At 44.7% G+C, this 25,866-nt stretch overlaps 1 protein-coding gene across 1 annotated transcript; it reads right to left on the reverse strand.

Moving 5' to 3' along the window:
• Positions 1 to 1,041: 1,041 nt before the first annotated feature.
• On the reverse strand, positions 1,042 to 19,594 carry LOC137094718 (cytochrome P450 2C25-like). Its single transcript, XM_060782779.2, has 9 exons — positions 19,303 to 19,594; positions 14,871 to 15,033; positions 11,629 to 11,778; positions 10,950 to 11,110; positions 8,523 to 8,702; positions 6,678 to 6,819; positions 5,381 to 5,568; positions 3,594 to 3,735; positions 1,042 to 1,443 (listed from the first exon to the last, which is right to left on the reverse strand). Exons 1-9 carry the CDS (start codon positions 19,474 to 19,476, stop codon positions 1,262 to 1,264), a joined length of 1,482 nt encoding a protein of 493 aa, XP_060638762.2. The 5' UTR covers positions 19,477 to 19,594; the 3' UTR covers positions 1,042 to 1,261.
• Positions 19,595 to 25,866: the final 6,272 nt, after the last annotated feature.

Below are 25,866 nucleotides of genomic sequence, written 5' to 3' on the forward strand. Positions count from 1 at the left end.
CCAAAATGACCAACTTTGAAAACTGGCAGGATTTTGGGGGAAAATGACCCATGATGAGGGGAGTTGTCGTTTATCCACAATCAAAGAGCACTATGAACAAACCAACCATGAATCTGGACCACACTTGACACTTTTATTCAGCATTGCCAACTAGTGTATTCCAACTATGGAACTCAACCAAACTTGGCACGCATACCCCTATGGCAGTGGTTCTCAACCTTGCTAATGCCGTGACCACTTAATGCAGTTCCATATGTTGTGGTGACCTCCAATCCACAATATTGTTTTCGTTGCTACCTGTCATTTTACTACTTTATAAATTGTAATGTAAATATCCAATATGCAGGATATATTTTCATTCACTGGACTAAAATGAGCACAAATACCAAATATGCCCAAATGTGAATGTTAGTGGGGTTTAGGGAGGTTGATTTTGTAATTTAGGAGTTGTAGTTGCTGGGATTTATAGTTCACCTTTAATCAAAGAGCATTCTGAACTCCACCAGTGATGGATTTAAACCGAACTTGGCACACAGAACTCCCATGATGATTAGAAAACACTGGAAGGGTTTTGTGGGCATTGACCTTCAGATTGGGAGTTGTAGTTCACCTATATCCAGAGGAGTGCTGTGGATTCATGCAATGATGGATCTGGACCAAACTTGGCACGAATACTCAATATGCCCAAATGTGAACACTGGTGGAGTCTGGGGAAAATAGACCTTGACAATTGGGAGTTTTAGTTATTGGGATTTGTAGTTCACCTACAATCAAAAAGCATTCTGAACTTGACCAACAGTAGAATTGGATCAAACTTCCCACACAGAATCCCAATGACCAACAGAAAATACTATGTTTTCTTATGGTCTTTGACGACCCCTTTGACAACCCCTCACGACCCCCTCAGGGGTACCGACCCCCAGGTTGAGAAGCACTGCCCTATGGGCATGGGCATGCAATATTCAGCATGTTACTGAGGTCTGAAGTAAGATCAGCTTTGGAAGTGGAAATAGATGCATATGAGGCGAGACAAGGTATTACAACAGGGTTACGAGAGTCTTGTAATTACATCAGCAAAATGTAAACGGAGGAGAGAACTTCAGGAGACAGAGTGGGGTGTTCAGAATGGGACTCTGCATGGGATATTCAGGATGCCACTGATGTCTGGGTAGGATCAGTTTTGGTTTCATGTAATTAGAACAGCAGTGTCAACACCGAGGAGAGAACTTCATGAGAACTTCATGGGAGCGGAGGGGGCTCCTCAGCGTGGGGAGAAGCAGAAGGGGACTTGGCGCGGGATGTTCAGGAAGCCACTGACATCCGGGGTGAAGTCCATCTTGGTGACCCCAGGAGGGAACTTCAGGCAGAAATTCTGCAGGATGGTGGTGAAGAAGAGGAAGAGCTCCATCCGGGCCAGCCCTTCACCGAGACAGTTCCTTTTGCCTGTAAGACAAGAAAACAGGAGACATCGCAAAAGTCACTCATAACGTGTCCATGTGCAGAATATATTTCTAGATCAGTGGTTCTCAACCTTCCTAATGCCACGACCCCTTTATACAGTGCCTCATGTTGTGGTGACCCCCAACTATGAAATTATTATCATTGCTACTTCCTAATGTTAATTGTGTTACTGTTATGAATCATAATGTAAATATCTGAAATGCAGGATGTATTTTCATGCACTGGACCAAATTTGGCACAAATACCCAATAACAGCACTCCCTGTAGTCATGCCGGCCACATGACCTTGGAGGTGTCTATGGACAACACTGACTCTTTGGCCTAGAAACTGAGCACCAACCCCTAGAATTGGACACTACTGGACTTAATGTCAGGGGAAAACTTTTACCTTACCTTACCCAATATGCCAAAATTTGAATGCTGGTGTGGTTGGAGGGAGAATTGAGGGGGTTGGTGGGCACTGATCTTGAGTTTTGGAGTTGTAGTTCACCTACCTCCAGCTAGAGCACTGTGGACTCAAACAATGATGGAATTGGACCAAACCTGGCACAAATACTCCATATGCCCAAATGTGAACACTGGTGGAGTTTGGAGAAAATAGACCTTGACATTTGTGAGTTGTAGTTGCTGGGATTTATAGTTCACCTACAATCAAAGAGCATTCTGAACCCCACCAATGATAGAATTGCCCCAAACTTCCCAGATATGACCAACAAAAAATACTGTGTTTTCTAATGGTCTTTGGCAACCCCTCTGACAGCTGCTCACGACCCCTCCAGGGGTCCCGACCCCCAGGTTGAGAAACACTGTTCTAGATCATTGGAGAATTACACTCTTTGATGACAGTTTGTCAAATCCTCAAGCCATTAGCCCCACAGACTAAAGGATGCTGGGAGCTGCAGTCCAAAAAAGCAACTTTCCCAAACTTTGTTTATTTTGCTATGTCAAATTAACTTTAATTGGAGTACTCTGATTCATTCAGTTCTGCTGCGGGGCAGATAAGGATAACAGGGTTGACCCAATGGTTTCTATTTTGCCCCACCCGCACCCCCAAAAGTCTACTGCTCCCATTATTCTTTCTGACCTCTTTCATGTGATCTTTCCCCCTTTGTCATCATTATTGAATTAACAATACGGATATCATAGATCACATTTCCTGTCCAGGCATATGGCCGCTCTGCACAGGAAACTCTTTATTCTGTGTAGGAAATGTCCTTTCTTCTTAGAAAAATCATGTTTCAGTTCAAAGGATCTTATGGACTCCCTCTGTTTCTCACAGAAAAGATCTCCTACTGTCCCAACAGTTTTGAAGCCTCCTTTTAATCTCTTGAATATATTTCAATGTATCCACCACATCCACTACTCTGCTGATGAGTCTGCATGCCCAGTGTGGAACACATCTCACCACGCTAAAACTGTGGATGTGGCTCTTAATGAGACATGCCGCATTATCACGGGGTGTCTGCACCCTACACCACTGGAGAAATTACACTGCTTAGCCGGTATCGCACCACCTGACATCCGCCGGGAAGTAGCATCCAATAGTGAAAGGACCAAGGCAGAGACATCTCCGGCTCATCCCCTGTTTGGGTATCAGCCAGCACGTCAATGACTTAAATCAAGAAATAGTTTTCTAAGATCTACAGAGACACTCGCTGGAACACCCCAGCAAGCGAGAGTCCAAAAGTGGCAGGCTCAAACCCAGAACCTCAATCCATGGGTGATACCAGATGAGAGACTCCCCCCTGGGCACACAGAAGACTGGGCGACTTGGAAGGCGCTGAACAGACTGCGCTCTGGCACCACGAGATGCAGAGCCAACCTCAAGAAATGGGGCCACAAAGTGGAATCCACGACATGCGAGTGTGGAGAAGAGCAAACCACTGACCACCTGCTGCAATGCAACCTGAGCCCTGCCACATGATGCACAAGGGAGGACCTCCTTGCGGCAACACCAGAGGCACTCCAAGGGGCTAGATACTGCTCAAAGGACATTTAATCAACTACCAAACTTGCAAACTCTGTGTCTTTTGTATGTTTGTTTGTTTTTGTTAAAAATGTAATACAAATGTCTGGTTGCTGATGACACGATAAATAAATAAATAAATCCAAAATCCAGCCATTCTCCAGACCTGCAGAGAAAGGCACGTCGGCTCCGTTCTTCTTGAAGTTCCCTTTCTCATCCAGGAAATGTTCCGGGTCAAAACGGTGTGGGTTTTTAAACTGCTTGGAATCATTCAAGAGAGAGGTCAGCATGGGCAGGACGGTCGCACCCTGACGGAAGGAAACACATGACGGAACAATGTGAGAACCCACAAGTGGCTACCAAGGGAGCATTGTTGTTGTTGTTGTTGTTGTTGTTGTTGGAGCAAATTACCGGGAGTGGTCAACCCCCCTGTTCAAATAGCTCCACTGGCTTCCAATAAGTTTCCAATCCCAATTCAAGGTGCAGGTTATTACCTATAGAGCCCTAAATGGTTCGGGACCTGCTTTCTTTGAGATAGCATCTTCCCTTACAAACTTGCACAATCTCTAAGATTTTCTGAGGAGGATCTTCTCTTGCTCCCACTCCTGTCTCTGTTATGGTTGGTGGGAATGAGAGATAGGACCTTCTCGGTGGTGGCCCCCGAGAAGGATGTTCTGCTGTGTTTTTGACTAGACAATTTCCCAGGCTAACTTGGTCCCAGCCAGAGCCCAAAATCCTCGCACTTTACTATTGTTCTGTGCCCAAAGTTATAATGTTCTATCTTACATTGCCCTCTATCTCCAATGTTGCCATTTGACTTATGCATTTTATCCATCAGCCCTAGCTTGCATGCTGGTCGACATGCGAGTGTGGAGAGGAGCAAACCACTGACCACCTGCTGCAATGCACCCTGAGCCCTGCCACATGCACAATGGAGGACCTCCTTGTGGCAACACCAGAGGCACTCCAAGGGGACAGATACTGGTCAAAGGACATTTAATCAGCTACCAAACTCGCAAATTCTGTATTTTGTCTGTTTGTTTGCTTTGTTCTGTTAGAAATGTAATATAATTGACTGGTTGCCCTGACACGACAAATAAATAATAAATCAGACCTAGTCTCACAATTGATTTGCACCAGTCCGCCCACCCGTATCCAGAAACGGATCATTATTGCAGGTTCATTGGATATTGGTTTGATGGTTGCTCTTGAGCACTCTAGCTGGAGGTCAGCTGTGACCAGCAGTGCTGTAGAATTTGAAGAGGCACGAATGGAGGGCAAAAAAGAGAAATGTGCCACGAGGAAGGAGATGGCCTCACTGCGGAAGGGAGAACATGCAGGTCACGAATAGGGCTCCACAGCCACCTTGTTCTTGGAGGACAATCTTACTCGGACAGTGAGGGATAGCCTAAGTAAGTAAGTAATTGCCTTCAAGACATTATGACAACCTTAAGGCAGGCAGAATTTGTTCAGAGGGGGCTTGCCTTTGCTTTGAGGCTGAGAAAGTATGTCTCACATAAGGTCACCCAATGGGTTTCCACGGCCAATTGGAAATTCAAACTCATCTCCAAAGTCATAGCCTGAGGGTCAAACCACTTTGCCATTAAGAGACATTATCACTGAATTTTTCAGTGCTGATGTGCTCCAAAGTACTCAGATTCTGGGATGAAGTTCTATTGTGGATAAAGCAAATACTGGGGGAAACAGTGCTTTTCAGGGGAGCTCTACTTATGATTTCTATATGCGAAAATAAGAATAGGATTTGGCAAATAAAAACCTTATATTGCTCCTCAGGATCCCAATGATGTGGAATCCTGAGAGTTGTTACTGCAACTCTCAGGATCCCACATCATTGAGCCATGGCAGTTCAAGTGAAGGCAAGCGGCATTAATCCCACAGTGTAGATGTGTCCTTCACCTCCTGGTGAGACCCCAGTCTCCTCTCTCCAAGTACCTTTGGGATGACAAAGCCTTCCAGCTCCACATCCCTCCTTGCTCTGCGCGCCAATCCCAATGGAACCAGGTCGAGGAATCGCTGGGCTTCGTGGATGACAGCCTCTGTGTAGGGCATCCCAGGGCGATCCTTCATGGAAGGCATCCGCTCACGGCCGATCACCCGGTCGATTTCCTCCTGGACCTTTGCTGGATGCAGCATCAAAGACAACGTGTTGTTACAGTAAGTCACAGCAGGATCAAGTGTGTGTTGAAGAAAAACCTTATGATGGTAATTATTCTGTGCAGCTGGTAATGTAGGTCAGCAAGCATGTTTGGGCCACACCCGATGGGGTATAACTGTATGGGTTTTAGAATACAGTTCAGCTTTTGCTCTGAGGAGGTCTATGCTCAAAGGCTTTGCTCTGGGGAGCAGTTTGGAGAAGCAACTCTGAAGGAGGCTATGGAGGAATAGCTGTTTACTCAAGGTTTATGTTTTGCACAACACATGTTTACATACATAAGGAGAAAAAGGAGGCCGGTTTTAGTTGATCATCCCCATCCTCTCGATTAGGCAGCAACAGTTGGTTGTTCCTATTGCAACTCATCTATTTTACCATCAGAATCTTAGAGTTAGAAGATACCCCAAAGGCCATCCAGTCCAACCTCATTCTGCCAGGCAGGAAGAAACCACCCAAGCCCTCCTGACTGATTGCCATCCAACTCCATAGGTATCAGCAGACCATCCAGTCCAATCCCATTGTGACAGGAAGTAAAAGCACAATCACAGCACTTCAGGCAGATGGATATACTGCCTTTGCTGAATGTAAGACACTATCTAAGCCAGTGGTTCTCAACCTGTGGGCTCACAGATGTTTTGGCCTTCAACACCCAGAAATCCTAACAGCTGGAAAACCTTTCTGGGAGTTGTAGGTCAAAACACATGGGGATGCACAGGCTGAGAACCACTGATCTAAGCCTTCCCAACATATGGCTGTCCAACCCCATGGATATTAGCAGGCTCAAGGAGAAGTAAGGCTCTAGAGTCATAGACTCACAAAGTTGGAAGGAACCCCAACAATCATCCAGTTCAACCCCTTCTTCCAGGCAGAAAGACACCAACAAAGCCCTCCCAACAGTCATCCAACCCCATGGATATTAGCAGGCTTATGGAGAAGTAAGGTTATAGTCATAGAATCTTAGAGTCAGAAGGGACTCCAGGGGCCATCTAGTCCAGTCCCATTCTGCCAAGGATCCTATGTTCCTCCTCACAAATAAGTGAAACATGTGCAAGCCAATAAGTGCAAAAAAGAGGTAACCTTGCACGGAGGGGTGTCCCACCAGGAGCATCAGGGTGAACCTCAGAGTGGTGCTGGTGGTCTCTGTCCCGGCGAAGAACAGATCATTAATGGTCAACATAAGGTGTTCCTTCGTGAATTCGGTCCTGGGGTTGTTTTTCTCCTGTAAAGGATTGGGAGAACAAGGGTGAAAGTGCCTGCTGTAGCTGTGCCTTCTCATCAGCCACAAGCCCTGAGTCTGAATCATAGAGTTGTAGAATCATGGACTTGGAAGAGACCACATGAGCCATCTAGTCCAACCTCCTGCCAGACAGGAAAAACACCATCAAAGCATCTCTAACAGATGGCCATCCAGACTCTTTAAAAGCCTCCAAAGAAGAATCCACCACTATGAGACAGAGAGTTCCATAAAAATATCTCTAAAATGTTGTACATTTTAGAATTAAAGACATATGCATAGGCCCAACTTCCAAAGGTTTTCACAGTTTTGAGGCAGAGGATCTCAGATGGAAATTTATATGCAATCTTATGACACTTCTGTGATCTGAAATTCATACAGACAGGAACAGATTAGATGTCAAGCATCATTAATCTGAAACATTCCAAAATCCAAAATTGCATCCTGGGAGTGTGAGAGAGTAACACCATTGCTTTCTGATAGTTCAGCATACACAACCTTAGCTTTGCACATAAAACTATGTAATAATTCAGACTATATATACATATAAAGGATATTTGAAACATCAACAGAATGTCTATCTAGACTTGGGCCCCACATCCAAGATATCTCACTATGTCTACACAAGTATCCCCAAGCTTCCAGAAATCTCTGTAATCCAGTGGTTCTCAACCTGGGGTCCCCAGATGTTTTTGGCCTTCAACTCCCAGAAATCCTAACAGCTGGTAAACTGGCTGGGATTTCTGGGAGTTGTAGGCCAAAAACATCTGGGGACCCCAGGTTGAGAACCACTGCTGTTATCCAAAGCCCTTCTGGTCCCAAGTGAAGGGAGCTAGGACTAAGGTAGTGATGGAAAAATCAGCTCAGATGAGGGAGGGAAAGGAGATAAAGAGAGGGGACCGTGAATTGGAAATTTCCCAGCCAAAACAGAGATATCACACAAGGGGAAAGTTTAAAAGGTTTTTGCCTAGTAACAAGCAGGCATAGAAGGGGGTAGGAAGAGGAATGTAGGCTGTGGAAGAAAAGCAAACACAGGAATACTGAGAAGAGGGAACAAAAGAAGAGATAGAGATGAAGCCTGGGCACATGATCAAAGTATGCTCAGTGTTGATTATAAAAAAACTGAGCTGCATCTCCGACTGTGTGGCATTTTTTCCTTTTGTTCACCCAGCAGGGTGAGTTGGCCAAATAAACCTGTTGAATGATCTCCTTGCTTCCAGTATTGATTGGAAAGAAACCCTGGAGGTTTTGGTCCATAAAGAAAAGAGGGAGACTTGCATAGTCAAAATGTTTCTGCAGTGCAGCAAAAGAGATCGCTTTCCCACATTACATGCTTTTCCTCTATGTGTCTTGCATGTAGCATTCTTTTCTTTGGGATGGGTCACCAAGAAACAAATATGAGTTTAATCTGTGTTTCAAGGCTGAACCTCGCCCCACCTCTACCTTGTGTTTAATGGCATTTGGGGGGATCCCTTTCCCCAAGATACTTTTCTATTGCCCTTCCTGTTTGGTCTAATGAAAACGAGGCTATCTTGCGCACCAGGGCAGCCACTTTGTGAGTGTGTCCCCCATTCTGGCAGCTGTTTTTGCCCTTCCGAACTCTTATTTTCAACCCATTTTTCCCAAATGCTCCCCAGATGTTGCTTGTTCTCCTCCAAATGGAAGAGCACTCTCTTGTTTAGGCTCACCTGCTCCATTTTGAGGAGGAAGGTGTCTACAAAGTCCCGAGGCGTGTCTGTGGCATCAAAGGTTTCAATGTGTTCCTCAATCTTCCGATTGATGAAGTCCTGGATAGCGTAGGCCTCTTGGAACATGGTTTGATGGGGGCCAGGCAGGCGGTCCATGATCCGGGGGATCATGTTGTAGAGCTGAAGGGGAAAGAGGAAGAAGGTGAATATGATGAAGGGTGAGGAGGCTGACAAGCACATTGGCGATTTAGAATCCAAATTAAATCCACTGAGAGAACCCAATATTACGTAGCCATCCATAGGGCTCCTGCCGTCTTCCTCCCTCAATCACCTTTGGTCACTTTGATGACTGGGAAATAGAATATGGATGAAACCTTATGGGTTCACCATGAATTCCCATTCTATCCTTAGTACAGGTTGAGCATCCCTTATTTGTACTTCCAGAATCCAAAATGGTCCCTGAGGGCAGCTGAGGTACCTGAAATAGTGTCCCCTTTGCTTTCTAATGATTCAATGTCCTCAAACTTGGCAGAAATTATTTAAAAGATTGTATAAAATGTCCTCTTGGCTATGCGCAGAAGGCATCTAGAAGACTTAAATGATATTTTGTTGGAGATAGCAACCTTCTCAAGCCTCCTCTATCCAATTTTTTGTCTGTTTATAATGTGTTGTTTATTCCATGAAATGTATGTCTTCTTTGGTTTGCAGTTTTCTTATCTCTATGTACCTGAGGCAGTGGGAGGGGCTGCAGACCACGTGACTGATTCAATTCCTGTTTAGAACGCAGTTTTAAAAAGGATGACAGCTGAGGAAAAACAGTTGTTGCTTGAGTCTGTTTGAGTGCAGAAGCCAATGTTAGAAGTTCAAAGTCTGTTGAGGCTTGAGTTCCTTGGAAGTAGACTCCTGAAACTCTGCTATTCAATGTGTTATGACCCTAACAGGTCATAATCCAACAGTCCAATAATTTTATGTTTAGACTTGGGTCCCATCTCCATAGAATCATAGAGTTGGAAGAGACCTCCTGGGCCATCCAGTCCAACCCCATTCTGCCAAAAAGCAGGAATATTGCATTCAGATCACCCCTGACAGATGGCCATCCAGCCTCTGTTTAAAAGCTTCCAAAGAAGGAGCCTCCACCACACTCTGGGGCAGAGAGTTCCACTGCTGAACGGCTCTCACAGTCAGGAAGTTCTTCCTCATGTTCAGATGGAAATCTCCTCTCTTGTAGTTTGAAGCCATTGCTGCCTTGCGCCCTATTATTTATTTATTTACTTTATTTGTATACCGCTCTTCTCAGCCCTTAGCCCTTTATTACATGGCTATCATATCTCATCTCAGCCTTCTCTTCTTCAGGCTAAACATGCCCAGCTCTTTAAGCCGCTCCTCATAGGGCTTGTTCTCCAGACCCTTGATCATTTTAGCCGCCTTCCTCTGGACACATTCCAGCTTGTCAATATCTCTCTTCAATTGTGGTGCCCAAAATTGGACACAATATTCCAGGTGTGGTCTAACCAAAGCAGAATAGAGGGGTAGAGAGAAGCTATGTGCAAATACAGGTATACCAAAATCCAGAACAACAACACAGTGTTTTGTATAGATACTTGTTAGATGTTGTTTCTTTTGATGTAAATGCATATGACCATTGTTCGGAGCAGTAATAAATGTATGGATTGATTGAGCAATCAAAACCCAAACATTTCTGGTCCCAAGCCTTTTGGATAACGCATACTCAACCTGTATTTGCCTGTAGAAGTTGGGAGCTTTGCAGGATTGAATGTGGTTCTTCAGGAAGTCAAAAGACCAGAGCAAAAGATTTAAGAGAAGGCAGGTTTCCCGAAACATTTTTGGTCAAGATGCTTAACATACTACACTGACCAGCCAAAACTCATTTTAAAACAAGTAAGATTGTTGCATCTAAAGTGAAGCTCAATGGTAAGCTGATCTAGATGACATGTCACTGTTTTCCAGGTATAGCAAAGGGGACAGGTACATTTGAACAGTAATATGTATGCCATCAAATAGTTCTGGACTTTAGCTCTAAAGGACAAAATCAGAAGACAATTAGTGGCTCAAGGAAGGGAAGAATCTTGACAAATTGCAAACATATCATGGCCAGGGATTTTAGGCAAAGCTGTAGCTAGCCCTTTGATCTAATGATGAAAAGATGGCATTCCAAAGCCCAAACTTCCTGTGCTCCCGAGCATTTCAGGTGAAGGATTCTCAACCTTTGTGATACAATTCCTCCATTTGGAGCTTGGGAATGTTGCACAGTTGGAACACAAATCCTCAAATCCTATGGCCACCATAAACATTCAACCTGGTGCTTTTGTAAACAGTTGGTCTTTCCTATCACTCGGTTCATAGCTGCCTTCGATCCCCTTGATGTCTCAGTCTCAAAATGACCATTACTATCGTCCTCCTCCTCACCTGTCCTGCAAAGCTACTTTCAAGCCGGATGCTATTGATGACGAAATTGATGATCTGGACGTACTCCTCGTCCTGGTAGTCGAACCTTTCGCCCAGAAGGATGTGGCAGATCACGTTCCCTGTGACGCTGTTGAAAAGGCTGGCGGGACTCAAGGGCTGGCCTGAGTTGAGGGAGACAACAAGTTACTGTAGGTGGACACATGCCATAGAATTAAAAAATCCTAGAGTTGGAAGGGACCCCCCAAAGGCCACCCAGTCCATCCTCTTTGGCCAGGGAGGAATGCACATTTGGAGTCCTCCTGACAGAGTCATCCAGCCTCTGGTTGGGAAACTCCAGAGAATGAGACTCCACAGACTCCCAGGTAGCAACATATTCCACAGTCAAACAGCTCTTCCTCTCAGGAAGTTCATCCCAATATTTAGGTGGAAACTTTATTTTTTTTTCTTGTAGTTTGGCTCTGTTACTCCATTGTGTCTTATCCTATGGAGCAGCAGAAAACAAGTTTCCCTCCCCATTCAAATATTTAAATACGACTCTCATGTCCCCGCTAGAAACTGAGCCTTGCGAGACTTGACCTGTGAAGCTTGGAAAAGTGTGCATCTACACTGTAGAATGAATGAAGTCTTACACTGAATTAACTTGCACAGTTCTTTCAAAAAGCAAGGTATGGGCACGCACCCTTGGTGTTCCTGAGCGCCTTCACCAAGTGCTCAGCCTCCTCCTGGATCCATTCCTCGATGCCTTTCTTCCCCATCCCAAAGTTCCTGAAGGTCATGAGGGAGAAGCGGCGGATGTGCACCCAGCGCTCACCGTTGGACATAAACACACCTGAAGGAGGCAACCAGAGAAGCCAAATGAATTCAGAGCTCAAATCCCAAGCTGGATGTGAACTAGACCCATCAGTTGGGCAAAGGACAACAAAGCTCCCCTTCACCATTGAGAATCTGTGCCATCTCCCCTTGGGGAGGAGGCAATATTGGACCAACATCTCTATACGGTTTTGGGCCAGCTTACTTGTCCGAACGCATCTGCCTCTACGTCTCACCTCGTAACTTAAGATCATCCGGGGAGGCCCTGCTCTCGCTCCCACCAACATTGCAAACGCGGCTGGCGGGGACAAGAGACAGGGCCTTCTTGGCTGTAGCCCCCCGCCTGTGGAATTCCCTTCCAAATGAAATACGTTCGACTCCATTCCTCCTGGCGTTCAGCAAGAAATTATAATCTTGGTTTTGGGACCAGGCTTTTGGACAATAAACATAAAGCAGCACTTTGACTGGAAATAGACTGGCAAGACGATATGTATGAGGATACGGTTTTATTGTTCTATCAGTGGGTTTGTGGACTGCGTATTGTTTAATGACTGTTTTAATGACTGTTATGATAATTTGGTTAATTAATTGCTATTGTTTTAACTCTGAATGCATTTATGGTTTTATACTGTGTTATTGATTGTGGCATCAAACCGTTGCCATGGTGTGGTTCAAAGGGAATGTTTGTAGCCCCACAGCAGAGTGCATGCCTTGCGCACAGGAAGCTCCCTGTCTGTGTAGTGTTCACCGAACAGAGATTGCAGGTATCAAAATCATTCAGTTGTTATAGAAGAACTAAAAAGCCATTTGAGTTAGCACATGCAGACCTTACTGGGCCATTTCCACCTAGCGAAGGAGGTTCAAACTATCTTTTGATATTGGTTGATGACTACACCAGGTTTACTTACTGTGTTATGCTAAAAATTTAAGCTTCAAGTGTTTGCTAAATTCAAAGAATGGTTGGCAACGATAGAAAGAAAATTTCCCTAGAAATTAGGCAGTTTGATGTCAGACAGAAGAGGAGAATTTATGGGGAAACAAATACAAGATTGGTTAAAAGAAAATGGAATTGTAGAGAACCAATTCTTATTCTCCAGCAGAGAATGGTGTAGCTGAGAGAAAGATTAGCGTGCTCAAAGTAATGAAAGTTTGCATGACAGACAATGCAGAGGCACCTAGCAGGCAGTGGGCTGAGGCGATACAAACAGCTACACATATTCTAAATAGAAGGTGGAGCTTTTGTGTTAACAAAACTCTATTCTTCCTGCTATACAATAAGAAACCAAGCATAAAATATTTGAGAATATTTGGTAGGTTTGCCAATGTACTGTTTCCTAGGCAGCCTGGAAGAAAGGAGCAGAAAAGTGGCAAAGGTTTAGGTTTATTGTCTATGATGAGAGACCCAAGAATGATCAATTATCAGGAATTTGACTTGGAAAATGGAAAAGCAATGTCGTCCAAAAGTGTAAAGTTTTTGTAAGATTGTGAGTTTCAGGCACTAAAAGGTCTAAAGCTGGAGAAGGGGAGTGGAGCAGCTTCTAAGTAGAAGCAGATAAGGAAGGAATGCAAAAATGCAGGCACCCTGTTCTCCCCGGTATTTACTTTTAGTTTGCTCAAAGACATAAAGACAAACTATTTAATTTGGTAATGTTTCTGAAATGTAAAATGATTGCAATCAAATCTGTATTGTGAAATGTTTTTGGTGGTGGTATGATGGAAGAAAAGTATGCATTTGTTTTGGAGCTTATCACTTAAAAAATGAAAGGGGTGTCAGGATTTGGAAATTACCTGACATTTCCTAAGTGATAGCAGAGTTAATAACTATGGCCTTGAAGGAGGCATAAGCCTAAGAAATATTAAAAATTAAAAGCTTTAACCGAAATGTTAGTATAGAGGTCATACAAAGTTCAAGGTTTTGGCTTTTTGAAAAATTGCTATATTAGCGAGCTTACATAGGAAATTGGTTTGTGGTTAAGCGCAAAGTCTGCAGGTGCGAGAAGGTACTTTCCATCAAGAGGCTGATGGGAGGGGGACAGGAAGAGAAAAGGTCAAGGTACTTTCCATGACAAAAATATTCTTGTTTACCTGAGGGTATAAAAGTTTGCAAAAACCAAGGAGGGAATAGCAGTCTCTTGCAAGTGTTGGTGCCTGCGTGCACTCACCTTGACTGTCCGACTTCCTCATGGCTATGATGAAAATAAAACCTTGCTTTTGATCTTACTCCTGGGACTGAATCATTTCTTGTGCCTCCTGTGGCCTGGACCTTAGTGTTGAGACTCAAATTAGGATCCCTAATAGCCTAACCCCTTGTACAAGAATTAAGCTCCACTAGCTGTCAGTCTGCTACCGGACAAAATTCAAAATGCTGGCTTTAGCCTATAAAACCCTAAACGGTTCTGGTCCGGTTTACCTATCCGAACGTATCTCTCCTTATGGACCATTTAGGACTGGGGAGACCCCTGTTCTCGATCCTGCCTTCCTCACAGATGTGTTTGGCGGAGACGAGAGACAGGGCTTTCTCAGTGGTGGCCCCTCGACTATGCAATGCCCTCCCCAGGGATATAAGATCAGCTCCATCCCTTCTAACATTCCACACAATGGTTAAGACCTGGCTCTTCGAGCAAGCTTTTACTACTGGAGTATAATTAGACGAAAACGGAAATATGGAATGACTGACAATGCAATTTGACAACGATTTCAGTAAGGAGATGCTGAGGATCTTGTTTTTTTATAGATATTACTCTTTCTTTTATATTACATTTTAAATGTTGAATTGTTTTTATAATTGTTTTAACTGTATTTTGAGATTTGTTATGGCAAATCGCTGCCGACTGTGAACCGCCTTGAGTCATCTCAGGCTGAGAAAGGTGGTATACGAATGCAGTAAATTATTTATTTATTTATTTATTAAGCCAAAGTAATTAGTGTGCTGTGGTTAATGCAATGGAAGTAGTATATAGGCTGTAGTCATACTGAATAAGTTTGATGAGGGTTGAAGAGAGTTGTGAAGGGGTTTGGAGCAGCAACATTTCTTCCTAGCTTCATGGACTCCCTCATATTGCCTCTCCCTGCTGCTGGTCAATGGTGTCCTGCTTGGTTCAAGGGCCTTACCGAGTCCTTTGCTGAGCTTCTCTGCCGACGGGAAGGTTCCCCGGTCAAGGAAATCATCCGCATTGTCCACAAGGACTTTCTTCACCATGTCATAACCATGGACAACCACTGCTTGATCTGAGCCGAAATAGACCATGAAGACGGGTCCATATTTGGCGCTCAGCTGCAAAGGGAGAAATCCAAGCAACGTCTGTGGTTCAACCAAGTGGGAAACTCCAGAATGATGCAGCCAGCCTCCCACAACTCCCAACTGTTTCAAGAATCATAGAATCAAAGAGTTGGAAGAGACCTCATGGGCCATCCAGTCCAACCCCCTGCCAAGAAGCAGGAATATTGCATTCAAATCACCCCTGACAAATGGCCATCCAGCCTCTGCTTAAAAGCTTCCAAAGAAGGAGCCTCCACCACACTCCGGGGCAGAGAGTTCCACTGCTGAACGGCTCTCACAGTCAGGAAGTTCTTCCTCATGTTCAGATGGAATCTCCTCTCTTGTAGTTTGAAGCCATTGTTCCATTGCGTCCTAGTCTCCAGGGAAGCAGAAAACAAGCTTGCTCCCTCCTCCTCCCTGTGGCTTCCTCTCACATATTTATACATGGCCCTCATCATGTCTCCTCTCAGCCTTCTCTTCTTCAGGCTAAACATGCCCATCTCCTTAAGCCGCTCCTCATAGGTCTTGTTCTCCAGACCCTTGATCATTTTAGTCGCCCTCCTCTGGACACATTCGAGCTTGTCAATATCTCTCTTGAATTGTGGTGCCCAGAATTGGACACAGTATTCCAGGTGTGGTCTAACCAAAGCGGAATAGAGCATGGGTAGCATTACTTCCTTAGATCTAGACACTATGCTCCTCTTGATGCAGGCCAAAATCCCATTGGCTTTTTTTGCCGCCACATCACATTCCTGGCTCATGTTTAACTTGTTGTCCACAAGGACTCCAAGATCTTTTTCACACGTACTGCTCTCGAGCCAGGCATTGTCACCCATTCTGTATCTTTGCATTTCATTTTTTTCTGCCAAAGTGGAGTATCTTACATTTGTCACTGTTGAACTTCATTTTGTTAGTTTTGGCCCATCTCTCTAATCTGTCAAGATCGTTTTGAATTTGAAGGAGAATGTTATATTACGACTCATGGACACTCATCCTGAAGCACCCCCTTTGATCCCACCAATAGACTTATCTTCATACAACAGCTCTACTGTGCTTATGGTGGGATTTGGGAACAATCTTGTCATGATCATGAGTACAGCACAGTGATGAACCTTTAACTAGTTCATCACACTAAAGAATGAATTCACTTTAAATCTGGTTTCTGCCTCCTGCAGAATTCTGGGGTTTGTAGTTTAGTGAGGATGTTAAAGGCTCCTTCATAAATTACAAACCCCATCATTCTGCAGGGGGCAGCAACCAGATTTAAAGTGGCTTCATTCTCTCGTGTGATGGATAAATTCATACTTCCAATGATACTTTGGTAAAAGTATGATAGCTGATACTGAGTGCTGGTAGTGTTACGCTGATTCTGCAACTGTGGTTGTAACTGAGGAACACGTGTGTGACCACGTGGTCACGAGAGCGGGTGGAGTGAGACTGGGTGGAGTGAGAGACGCAGTTATAATCTTTGCTTTTGTTTTTAGGAGACAGCATAATGGCAGTTTTTTTTTAAAAAAAAGTATCGGTAAAAGTATGATAGCTGGTACCGAGTACTGGTAGTGCTACGCTGATTCCGGTACACTACTTCATCAATGCTGATAGCACAACCTGGCAGCAGGATAGCACTGAACTCAGTTAACACAGGCAGAACACAGATAACAGTGAAGTAATCCTTCCCTATTTATTGTCCCCCCCCCCCCTTTCTGTCCCTTCCCCTTTCTGACCCACGTACGGCTCATCTTCCGTTCCTACGAACTATCTTGGCGACTGTGTCCTGCCTGTGTCTCTCACTCTGCCCGGTCTCACTTTACACGCTCTCACGACCACGTGGTCACACATGTGTTCCTCATTCACAACCACAGTTGCGGAAACAGCGTAGCACTACCAACACTCGGTACCAGCTATCATACTTTTACCAAAGTATCATCTTATAAAGAAAGGTAGAGGTTTTATAGCTATGCAGTAATAACCACAAATGCTACGTTTCAGAAAATAGTATCTGAACAGCATCCCAATAAATACAAGGAGATTGAGAAGAGGATTCACAGTCATGGTTTGGCAGAAGAAGGGCCTAGCAATAGGGCCCAAGGCCAGACCCTCACAATATTCTCCTTGCTGCTGATGGTTTCCATGTCAGGAAGGCATGGAGCTACTCTGGGGTTTAGTCCAGACTTGAAAGCTCGGCACAGTTCTGAACCTGTACCAGAGCATGGTAACCAATGTGGTCAAAGGTCTAGAAACCAAACCTTGGAAGATATTACCGGAGAAGTGGGTCTGTTGAGCTTAGAGAAGGAAAGATGGAAGGTGCATCTACATTGGAGAATTAGTCTTGGTCACTGCTAACTTGTCTCTCTTTTTTCTCCCAATTCCATCCATCTCTCCATTTACTCCAATTTCACCTATTTTAATCTCTGTTCCCATATAACTGCAGTACCCAACTCCTGGAAGTCTTTCTCTTCTTCCCACCTCCAATGTGACATGGCGGCAAAAAAAGCCAATGGGATTTTGGCCTGCATCAAGAGGAGCATAGTGTCTAGATCTAAGGAAGTAATGCTACCCCTCTATTCTGCTTTGGTTAGACCACATCTGGAATATTGTGTCCAATTCTGGGCACAACATTTCAAGAGAGATATTGACAAGCTGGAATGTGTCCAGAGGAGGGCGACTCAAATGATCAAGGGTCTGGAGAACAAGCCCTATGAGGAGCGGCTTAAAGAGCTGGGCATGTTTAGCCTGAAGAAGAGAAGGCTGAGAGGCGATATGATAGCCATGTATAAATATATGAGAGGAAGCCACAGGAATGAGCAAGCTTGTTTTCTGCTTCCTTGGAGACTAGGATGTGGAACAATGGCTTCAAACTACAAGAGAGGAGATTCCACCTGAACATGAGGAAGAACTTCCTGACTGTGAGAGCCGTTCAGCAGTGGAACTCTCTGCCCCAGAGTGTGGTGGAGGCTCCTTCTTTGGAAGCTTTTAAACAGAGGCTGGATGGCCATCTGTCAGGGGTGATTTGAATGCAATATTCCTGCTTCTTGGCAGGGGGTTGGACTGGATGGCCCAGGAGGTCTCTTCCAACTCTTTGATTCTAGGATTCTATAAGGCATGGAGCTACTCTGGAGTTTAGTCCAGACTTGAAAGCTAGGCATAGTTCTGAACCTGAACTGGAGTAGGGCAACCAATGTGGACAAAGGTCTAGAAACCAAACCTTGGAAGATATGACCAGAGAGGTGGGTCTGTTTAGCTCAGAGAAGGGAAGATGGAAGGTGTATTTACAATGGAGAATGACTCTTGGCCACTTCTAACCCGTTTCTCTCTCTTCTCCCAATTCCATCCATCTTTCCATTTACTCCAATTTCACCCCTTTTACTCTCTGTTCCCATATAACTGTAGTACCAAAGTGCTTGACATTTGACTCCTGGAAGTCTTTCTCTTCTTCCCATGTCCCATCAATTTCTCCCTTCCAATCATTTCCCCCAAATGACTATGATGTCAATGTGCTTGGCCCTCTGTCTCAAGGTCTCATTACCTTCAGTCTAGGCACTGGGTGAGTTTAGCCTGGAGAACCAGCCATCTTTAAGGACTTGAAGGGAATTCAGATATCTTAGAATCATAGAATCATAGAATCAAAGAGTTGGAAGAGACCTCCTGGGCCATCCAGTCCAACCCCATTCTGCCAAGAAGCAGGAATATTGCATTCAAATCACCCCTGACAAATGGCCATCCAGCCTCTGCTTAAAAGCTTCCAAAGAAGGAGCCTCCACCACACTCCCTCCGGGGCAGAGAGTTCCACTGCTGAACGGCTCTCACAGTCAGGAAGTTCTTCCTCATGTTCAGATGGAATCTCCTCTCTTGTAGTTTGAAGCCATTGTTCCATGTCCTAGTCTCCAAGGAAGCAGAAAACAAGCTTGCTCCCTCCTCCTCCCTGTGGCTTCCTCTCACATATTTATACATGGCTATCATATCTCCTCTCAGCCTTCTCTTCTTCAGGCTAAACATGCCCAGTTCCCTAAGCCGCTCCTCATAGGGCTTGTTCTCCAGACCCTTGATCATTTTAGTCGCCCTCCTCTGGACACATTCCAGCTTGTCAATATCTCTACTTTTTTGTCTCCCTTTTCTCTCTTTCACCCACATATAGTCTGGAAGGCCTGCAGAGCTAGTCTTCAGGTCTTCACCCAACCTTACAGAGTCCTCTGGACTCTGATTTACATCCTTCTTATTCTACTTTTCTAATTATGATTAATCCTTTCCAATTATGATTTCATCCCTTGAAGTCTTGTTCCTTACCTTCTTCATCTGTTCTGATATGTTGGTTCCCTTCAGCTGGAGCAGGTTTCCAGTGATGGGAAGAGGGGTTGGACCAGGTGGCCAGTTCCTCCTCTTGGCCTCCACTTTCCTCCAGGCCACCAGGAGGACCAGGAAGACCACCAAGAAAATGGCCGTGCTCCCCAAAAAATCCATAGCCCCCCAACCTCTTTCTCTTTTCTTTGCAATGGAAAATCCGGAGCTCAGCCTCTTTCTCTCTCCAGCTGCAGAAGGACTGAAGTCCAGAGACCTTCTCCAAAGTCCAACATGCAAATAAAACGATAAGCACAATGATCACCGCCCAATCATGGCTGTTACATAAGTTTAGAATGGGTTGCGTTTATGCCCTTTCTCTATTTATCTGATTCATGTCCCAACTTGCTCCTGGGATGGGAGCCAACCTGGGTCAGGTGAAGTTCAGAACAATGTGTACTAAAGAAAATGACCATCTGCCTCCAGATTTGCTGGTGTCAGGAGACAGGATCCTCACAAAAGTGGGAAAATCACAAATAAAAAGCTCATATTTTAAAATCTAACTTCAGTCTACGAAGTCATGCTATCTCTCTATTCTGCTTTGGTTGGACCACACCTGGAATATTGTGTCCAATTCTGGGCACCACAATTGAAGAGAGATCTTGACAAGCTGGAATGTGTCCAGAGGAGGGCGGCTAAAATGATCAAGGGTCTGGAGAACAAGCCCTATGAGGAGCGGCTTAAAGAGCTGGGCATGTTTACCCTGAAGAAGAGAAGGCTGAGAGGAGATATGAGAGCCATGTATAAATATGTGAGAGGAAGCCACAGGGAGGAGGGAGCAAGCTTGTTTACTGCTTCCATTGAGATTAGGACAAGGAACAATGGCTTAAAACTACAAGAAAGGACATTCCATCTGAACATGAGGAAGAACTTCCTGACTGTGAGAGCTGTTCAGCAGTGGAACTCTCTGCCCCGGAGTGTGGTGGAGGCTCCTTCTTTGGAAGCTTTGAAACAGAGGCTGGATGGCCATTTGTCAGGGGTGATTTGAATGCAATATTCCTGCTTCTTGGCAGAATGGGGTTGGACTGGATGGCCCATGAGGTCTCTTCCAACTCTTTGATTCTATGATTCTATGTTTAGGTCTCCAGCACAAATTTGTAGTATATTCCCTGCTATTTCTGACACACTTGCCAAAAGTTTCCACATGGGGCCAGGATACTATCTAGTGGTAAATTATGTCAAATGTGCCTGGAATCTGTAGCATGTTGATAAAATTTAAAAGGTGGCATCCTTGGAATTCATGGACCCTTTGGTGTCACCACAAACTACAAATCCAAGGATTCTGTTGGGTGCTGCTCAATTGGGAACTCCTGGTTGGAACCCCTTTTTAGGATTCTATTTAAAGATGGGCTTAAAGACAACCTTAAAACCTGTGGCATAGACAACGAGAACTGGGAAGCTCCAGCCCAGTAGTTCTCAACCTGGGGTCCCCAGATGTTTTTGGCCTACAACTCCCAGAAATCCCAGCCAGTTTACCAGCTGTTAGGATTTCTGGGAGTTGAAGGCCAAAAACATCTGGGGACCCCAGGTTGAGAAACACTGCCCTAGCCCTTGGGTGCTCTAGCTGGAGGTCAGCTGTGACCAGCAGTGCTGCAGAATTCGAAGAGACACGAATGGCGGGCAAAAAGGGAGAAACATGCCAAGAGGAAGGAGGGGAATCAAACCAACGCTGACTGGGACTGTCTTCCACCTGGAAACTGATGTCCTCACTGCAGGAGAACATGCAGGTCAAGAATAGGGATACACAGCCACTTATGAACCCACCGCCAAGACACCAGACTTGGAGGACCATCATCCTTAAACTATGAGGGATCGCCTCAGTAAGCAGAATTCTCTTGTTTGGTGGCTGGCCACCAATGAGGCACAAAAAGGCCACCCAAATCCAAACTTTATTGTAAATGTGCACAGGTAGAACTTTTGGAAAGCAATCATGCACAACCGAATGCAAAACCCAGCATCCATACTTTGTTTTTTAACACAATTGTGAGGTCAGGAGTATTGTACTCCAAAACTCTGTCTGTCTGAATTCAGAAGTCCCAGAATATCTTGATGTGTTCATTTTCTGTAACTTTTTCTGGCTTGTGACTCCACCAGTTCTTTGTCGCAGGCAGATGGTCTTTGTGGCACAAGTTCCAATGAATCATCTGAGCAAGGGTGTTGTGCCTCTGCTTGCAGTCTGTCTGTGCGATCTTCTTGCAGCAGCTGAGGATGGGATCGATGGTTTCATCTGCTTCCTTGCAGAGTCTACACTTGGGATCTGTCATCGTTTGATGGCATACTATAGTTGGAGAATTTATTATTATTATTATTATTATTATTATTATTATTATTATTATTCCAAGATGGCTCCCACTTTGAAAGAGCTCTGTGAATCCCACTGGTGATGAATCTGGAACAAACTTGGCATAGAACCCCCCCCCCCCCATGACCAACAGAAAATACTGGAGGGGTTTGGAAAGGGATTGACTCTGGATGATGGGAATTACAGTCTACCTGCATCTGATGTCAAGCACCCCCCCCCCCCCAAAATAAGGGATAGTGATTTATAGTTCTGCAAAGGGCAAGGGCACCAGACTACACAACAAGGGTTAAGTCTTGGTCACATTGCCAAGGCACTGACAACAATAAGGACCCCACGAGGCTTTTGGGAAACGGCTGGATCTTGGGACTTCTGCCCTTTGTGAGAGTTGTAGTTTCCCAAGGACCAAAGTGTGAATCAGTTGCAGCACAGCTGGGGTTTCATCTGCCAGCCTTCCCAATGATCATGGACTCTCTGCCTGCATGTCTTGGACTTCAGTACATACTATCTCCCTCATGAACTTTCCTCAAAGACCTTTTAAAACATTGGACTTCAGGCTTCTTCATGAAAATTAATTCTCTTATTAAATATACTTGGAATGTGGGACAAAGATAGGGTTTTGTTGCTATGAAATGCTTATGATTATGAATGTATGTATCTTGCTATGAAATATTGCCTTTCCCCTTTTGCCTTTTGTCCTAGAAAATGTGACCCAGGACTGTTGAAATGCTTGAGGGAGAACCACCACCTCTCTTTCTTATTTGATTATTTCACATCTGCATGGAACAATAGCCATTTATGGTTTCCTTTGTCTCGCCCTCGGAGTTGGTCCAGTGAGATGAGGAAGTCTATTTGGAATATGGACATTATGATTGATTTACAAAGGGCAGCATTGATCCCCCGCCCCCCCGAGGTCCGCTGCCCTGAATCCTGTTTGTTTCCCTCACCAAAACCCCTCAAAGGACAATAAGCTGCATCGGCTGGAGACATTTTTTCTTTGTTTCGCTGAGCACATGGCTAGTTTCCATTGACCCATTCATGAACTCTCTTTGTGTTCTGTCGTCCCGCCTCCCCTCTTCTGATTCGCTGGCCGGCGGGCGACAGGAGCCCTCCCCCTTGGATCCAGCACGCCCCTGAAGCTCCCTGATTGGTCCAGGAGCCCAGGGGGTGGGAGGCTCCTCCCCAGCTGCTCGCCCTGTTGCCCAATCACAGTGGGGAACGTCAGAGGAGCCGGGGCGGGAAGTTTGAACTTTGGGTTTTCAAATATTGTATAAATATGCCTGCATCACTGTGCTCCTGCATGCTTGTGGTGGAATTATTCCTACAATGCATCCGATCTCAGCTGAATCGCTAATAAAGACACCTCGATTGCTGAACTTCTTCCGCTTTGGTGAGGATTTATTATTTAATTATTTTTGCTGCTGAAATTGGCTTCGCTGGCCTCCCCAAGGTTCCAGGACTCTCTTTGGTGCAGTCCTCAGGGATCTCCTCGGCTGGGGAGACCCTCCTAAAAGCAGCTCGATATCACATCCAGGGAGAAATTCCACTATGAATCTCTCCACCCTGACGATGGAACTGGACCAAACATGGCACACATACCAACCATGACCACTTTACATATTGTTTGGGTTTTCCTTTAGGGGCGGAGTGACTCTGCATGATGGGAGTTATGGTTCACACACACACACAGAGCATTGTGAGTCCCACTGATGATAACTCTGAACCAGACTTGGCACACACACTCACCATGACCAACTTTACATACTGGTGGTGTTTTTTTGGGAGGCGGGGGAGGGCGACCTAATCATACTCATCGTCATCAGTGTTAACAACAGCTGCAGATAAATGGCAATGACAGATGATGAGTGTATTTAAAAATAATTTGGAAACAATGGTTTAAAAATACAGATAATTGGTAGCATTAAGACAGGACAACATTGAAAGTGGAGTGCATTCAGCCAGGAGGAAAGCCTCCCCGGTGGGTAGTTTAGCTTGGCTATTTATTTATCGTGTCAGGAACAAACCAAACAGTTGTATTGCATTTTTTAACAAACAAACCACAAAGTTTGCAAACTTGGTAGTGGATTAAATGTCCTTTGACTAGTCTCTGTCCCCTTGGAGTGCCTCTGGTGTTACTATAAGAAGGTCCTCCCTGGTGCATGTGGCAGGGCTCAGGGTGCATTGCAGCAGGTGGTCAGTGGTGTGCTCTTCTCCACACTCGCATGTTGTGACGGCACGGGTGGCGCCACCTGTGTGTAGAACTTTAAAGTGCAAAGGTTTAAACTGTATAACATGCCCAAACGTGCCTAGTTTGTGAATGTACAGTTGAATTGTTTGGCTATCTATTAGGGCTGGGCGGTTTCGTTTCGTAATTTCGTAATTCGTTAAAAATTCATTATTTTTTTGATAACGAAGCGATATTGAACCATTCAGGAGCAACTAAAAAACGAAACGAATTTTTCCAATTCGTTTTGGAATTGATTCATTATTGATTCGTTATTGATTCGTTATTGATTCGTTATTATTTCCGCATGTCTGGTGCAAGTTTTAGGGTTGCTGTTTGTTTTCTCAGTGAAAAAAAATATAATTATCACACCAACAGTCAACAACAGAGGGAGAGGGAAGCTTCAGAAGTTTTTTTAGCGTATTGCGTGATCGCGGCTGCCATTAATGAATCGATTCGTAATCGATTCGTAATTGTTTCGTAATTGTTTTATGATTTCCGAAATTTCATAAATATCGAATTTTTTTTAAGGAAAATTTCGGAATTCTTTTAAATAACGAAATGCAAAAAACCCCTAAAAACGAATAGAGTTTAGAAACAAATTTTTCCGTGTTTGGACAGCCCTACTATCTATTGCTTTGTATCAATGTTGTTTGCATCTGTTAAAATTGCCTCCCCTGCTTAATTGTTTGGCTCCTCCCCTTCCTGGGGAAGAGGGCAGGGCTTTCTTCTCATTCCACCATCAAACATCTCAGCAGATAGACGTGAAAAAGGACTTGGGTCTAAAAGCCCTTGGATAAGTTATATCTCATTCCCAATTCTCAGGTTTTACCCTTGGGACTCATACTTCATGCCCAGTTCACCCTGGACGATGTTGAGGAGACCCAAGCGCCTTCAAACTGGTCCTTTGGCATCAAAAGGAAGACTGTGCCTTCAACATAGGCCATTGGACTGGGGGTTGTGTTTGTTCTGACTTTCACAGCCATTGAGAAAAGAGGGAACAGGGAAAGCTTCTCAGCTGCAAAACTCCTTGGACCTAAGGCTTCAGAGACTGTAAAGTATATTTTCCTTGTCCCTTTTGAAATATCAAGTTTAATCCCCCAGAAAGATAACACTTTCTCAACAATAAATACCATTTCGAGTTATCTGTTGTGTCCTGGTCCTTGGGAGTTCCAGTTCCCTAAAGGAGGGCAAGAAGCAATCCCCTGGGGAAAAGATGTCACGTCCATGTCTCTTTCACTAAGAGCTGCAGCCCCAGGCGTGACGGCATACATGTCGTGGATTCCACTTTGTGGCCCCATTTCTTAAGATTGGCTCTGCATCTCGTGGTGCCAGAGCGCATCCTGTTCAGTGCCTTCCAAGTCACCGAGTCTTCTGTGTGCACAGGAGGAAGTCTCTCATTTGGTATCAGCCATGGATTGAGGTTCTGGGTTTGAGCCTGCCACTTTTGGACTCTTGCTTGCTGAGGCGTTCCAGCGAGTGTCTCTGTAGATCTTAGAAAACTATTTCTTGATTTAAATCGTTGGCGTGCTGGCTGATACCCAAACAGGGGATGAGCTGAAGATGTCTCTGCCTTAGTCCTTTCACTATTGGCTGCTACTTCCCGGCAGATGTCAGGTGGTGCAATACCGGCTAAACAGTGTAATTTCTCCAGTGGTGCAGGGTGCAGACACCCCGTGATAATGCTGCATTTAGCTCGGCTAAAACCCCGGGTTTGGAGCCTGGAGTGCCAAGCTTCCAATGAACCAGATAAGACACAGGTGGGATAAAGGCTTTCTTCTCAATGGCCAAAGAGGATGTCAGCAGAGATAGCTCTCCAAAGAACTGACATCCCTCAATGTAAACATGCATTATAGCACTTTGGCCACATTTTGAAATAGGACTTCTTAACCTAGTTGGAAGCCTTAGTTATACTTGAGAATCTTAGCAAGTTTGGAGTAAAATTATGTGAGTTATACTACTTAATATGTTATGAGTATACTTTGTGAAT

This window comes from Anolis sagrei, chromosome 6 (genome assembly GCF_037176765.1).
Source record: "Anolis sagrei isolate rAnoSag1 chromosome 6, rAnoSag1.mat, whole genome shotgun sequence".
Lineage (NCBI taxonomy): Eukaryota > Metazoa > Chordata > Lepidosauria > Squamata > Dactyloidae > Anolis > Anolis sagrei.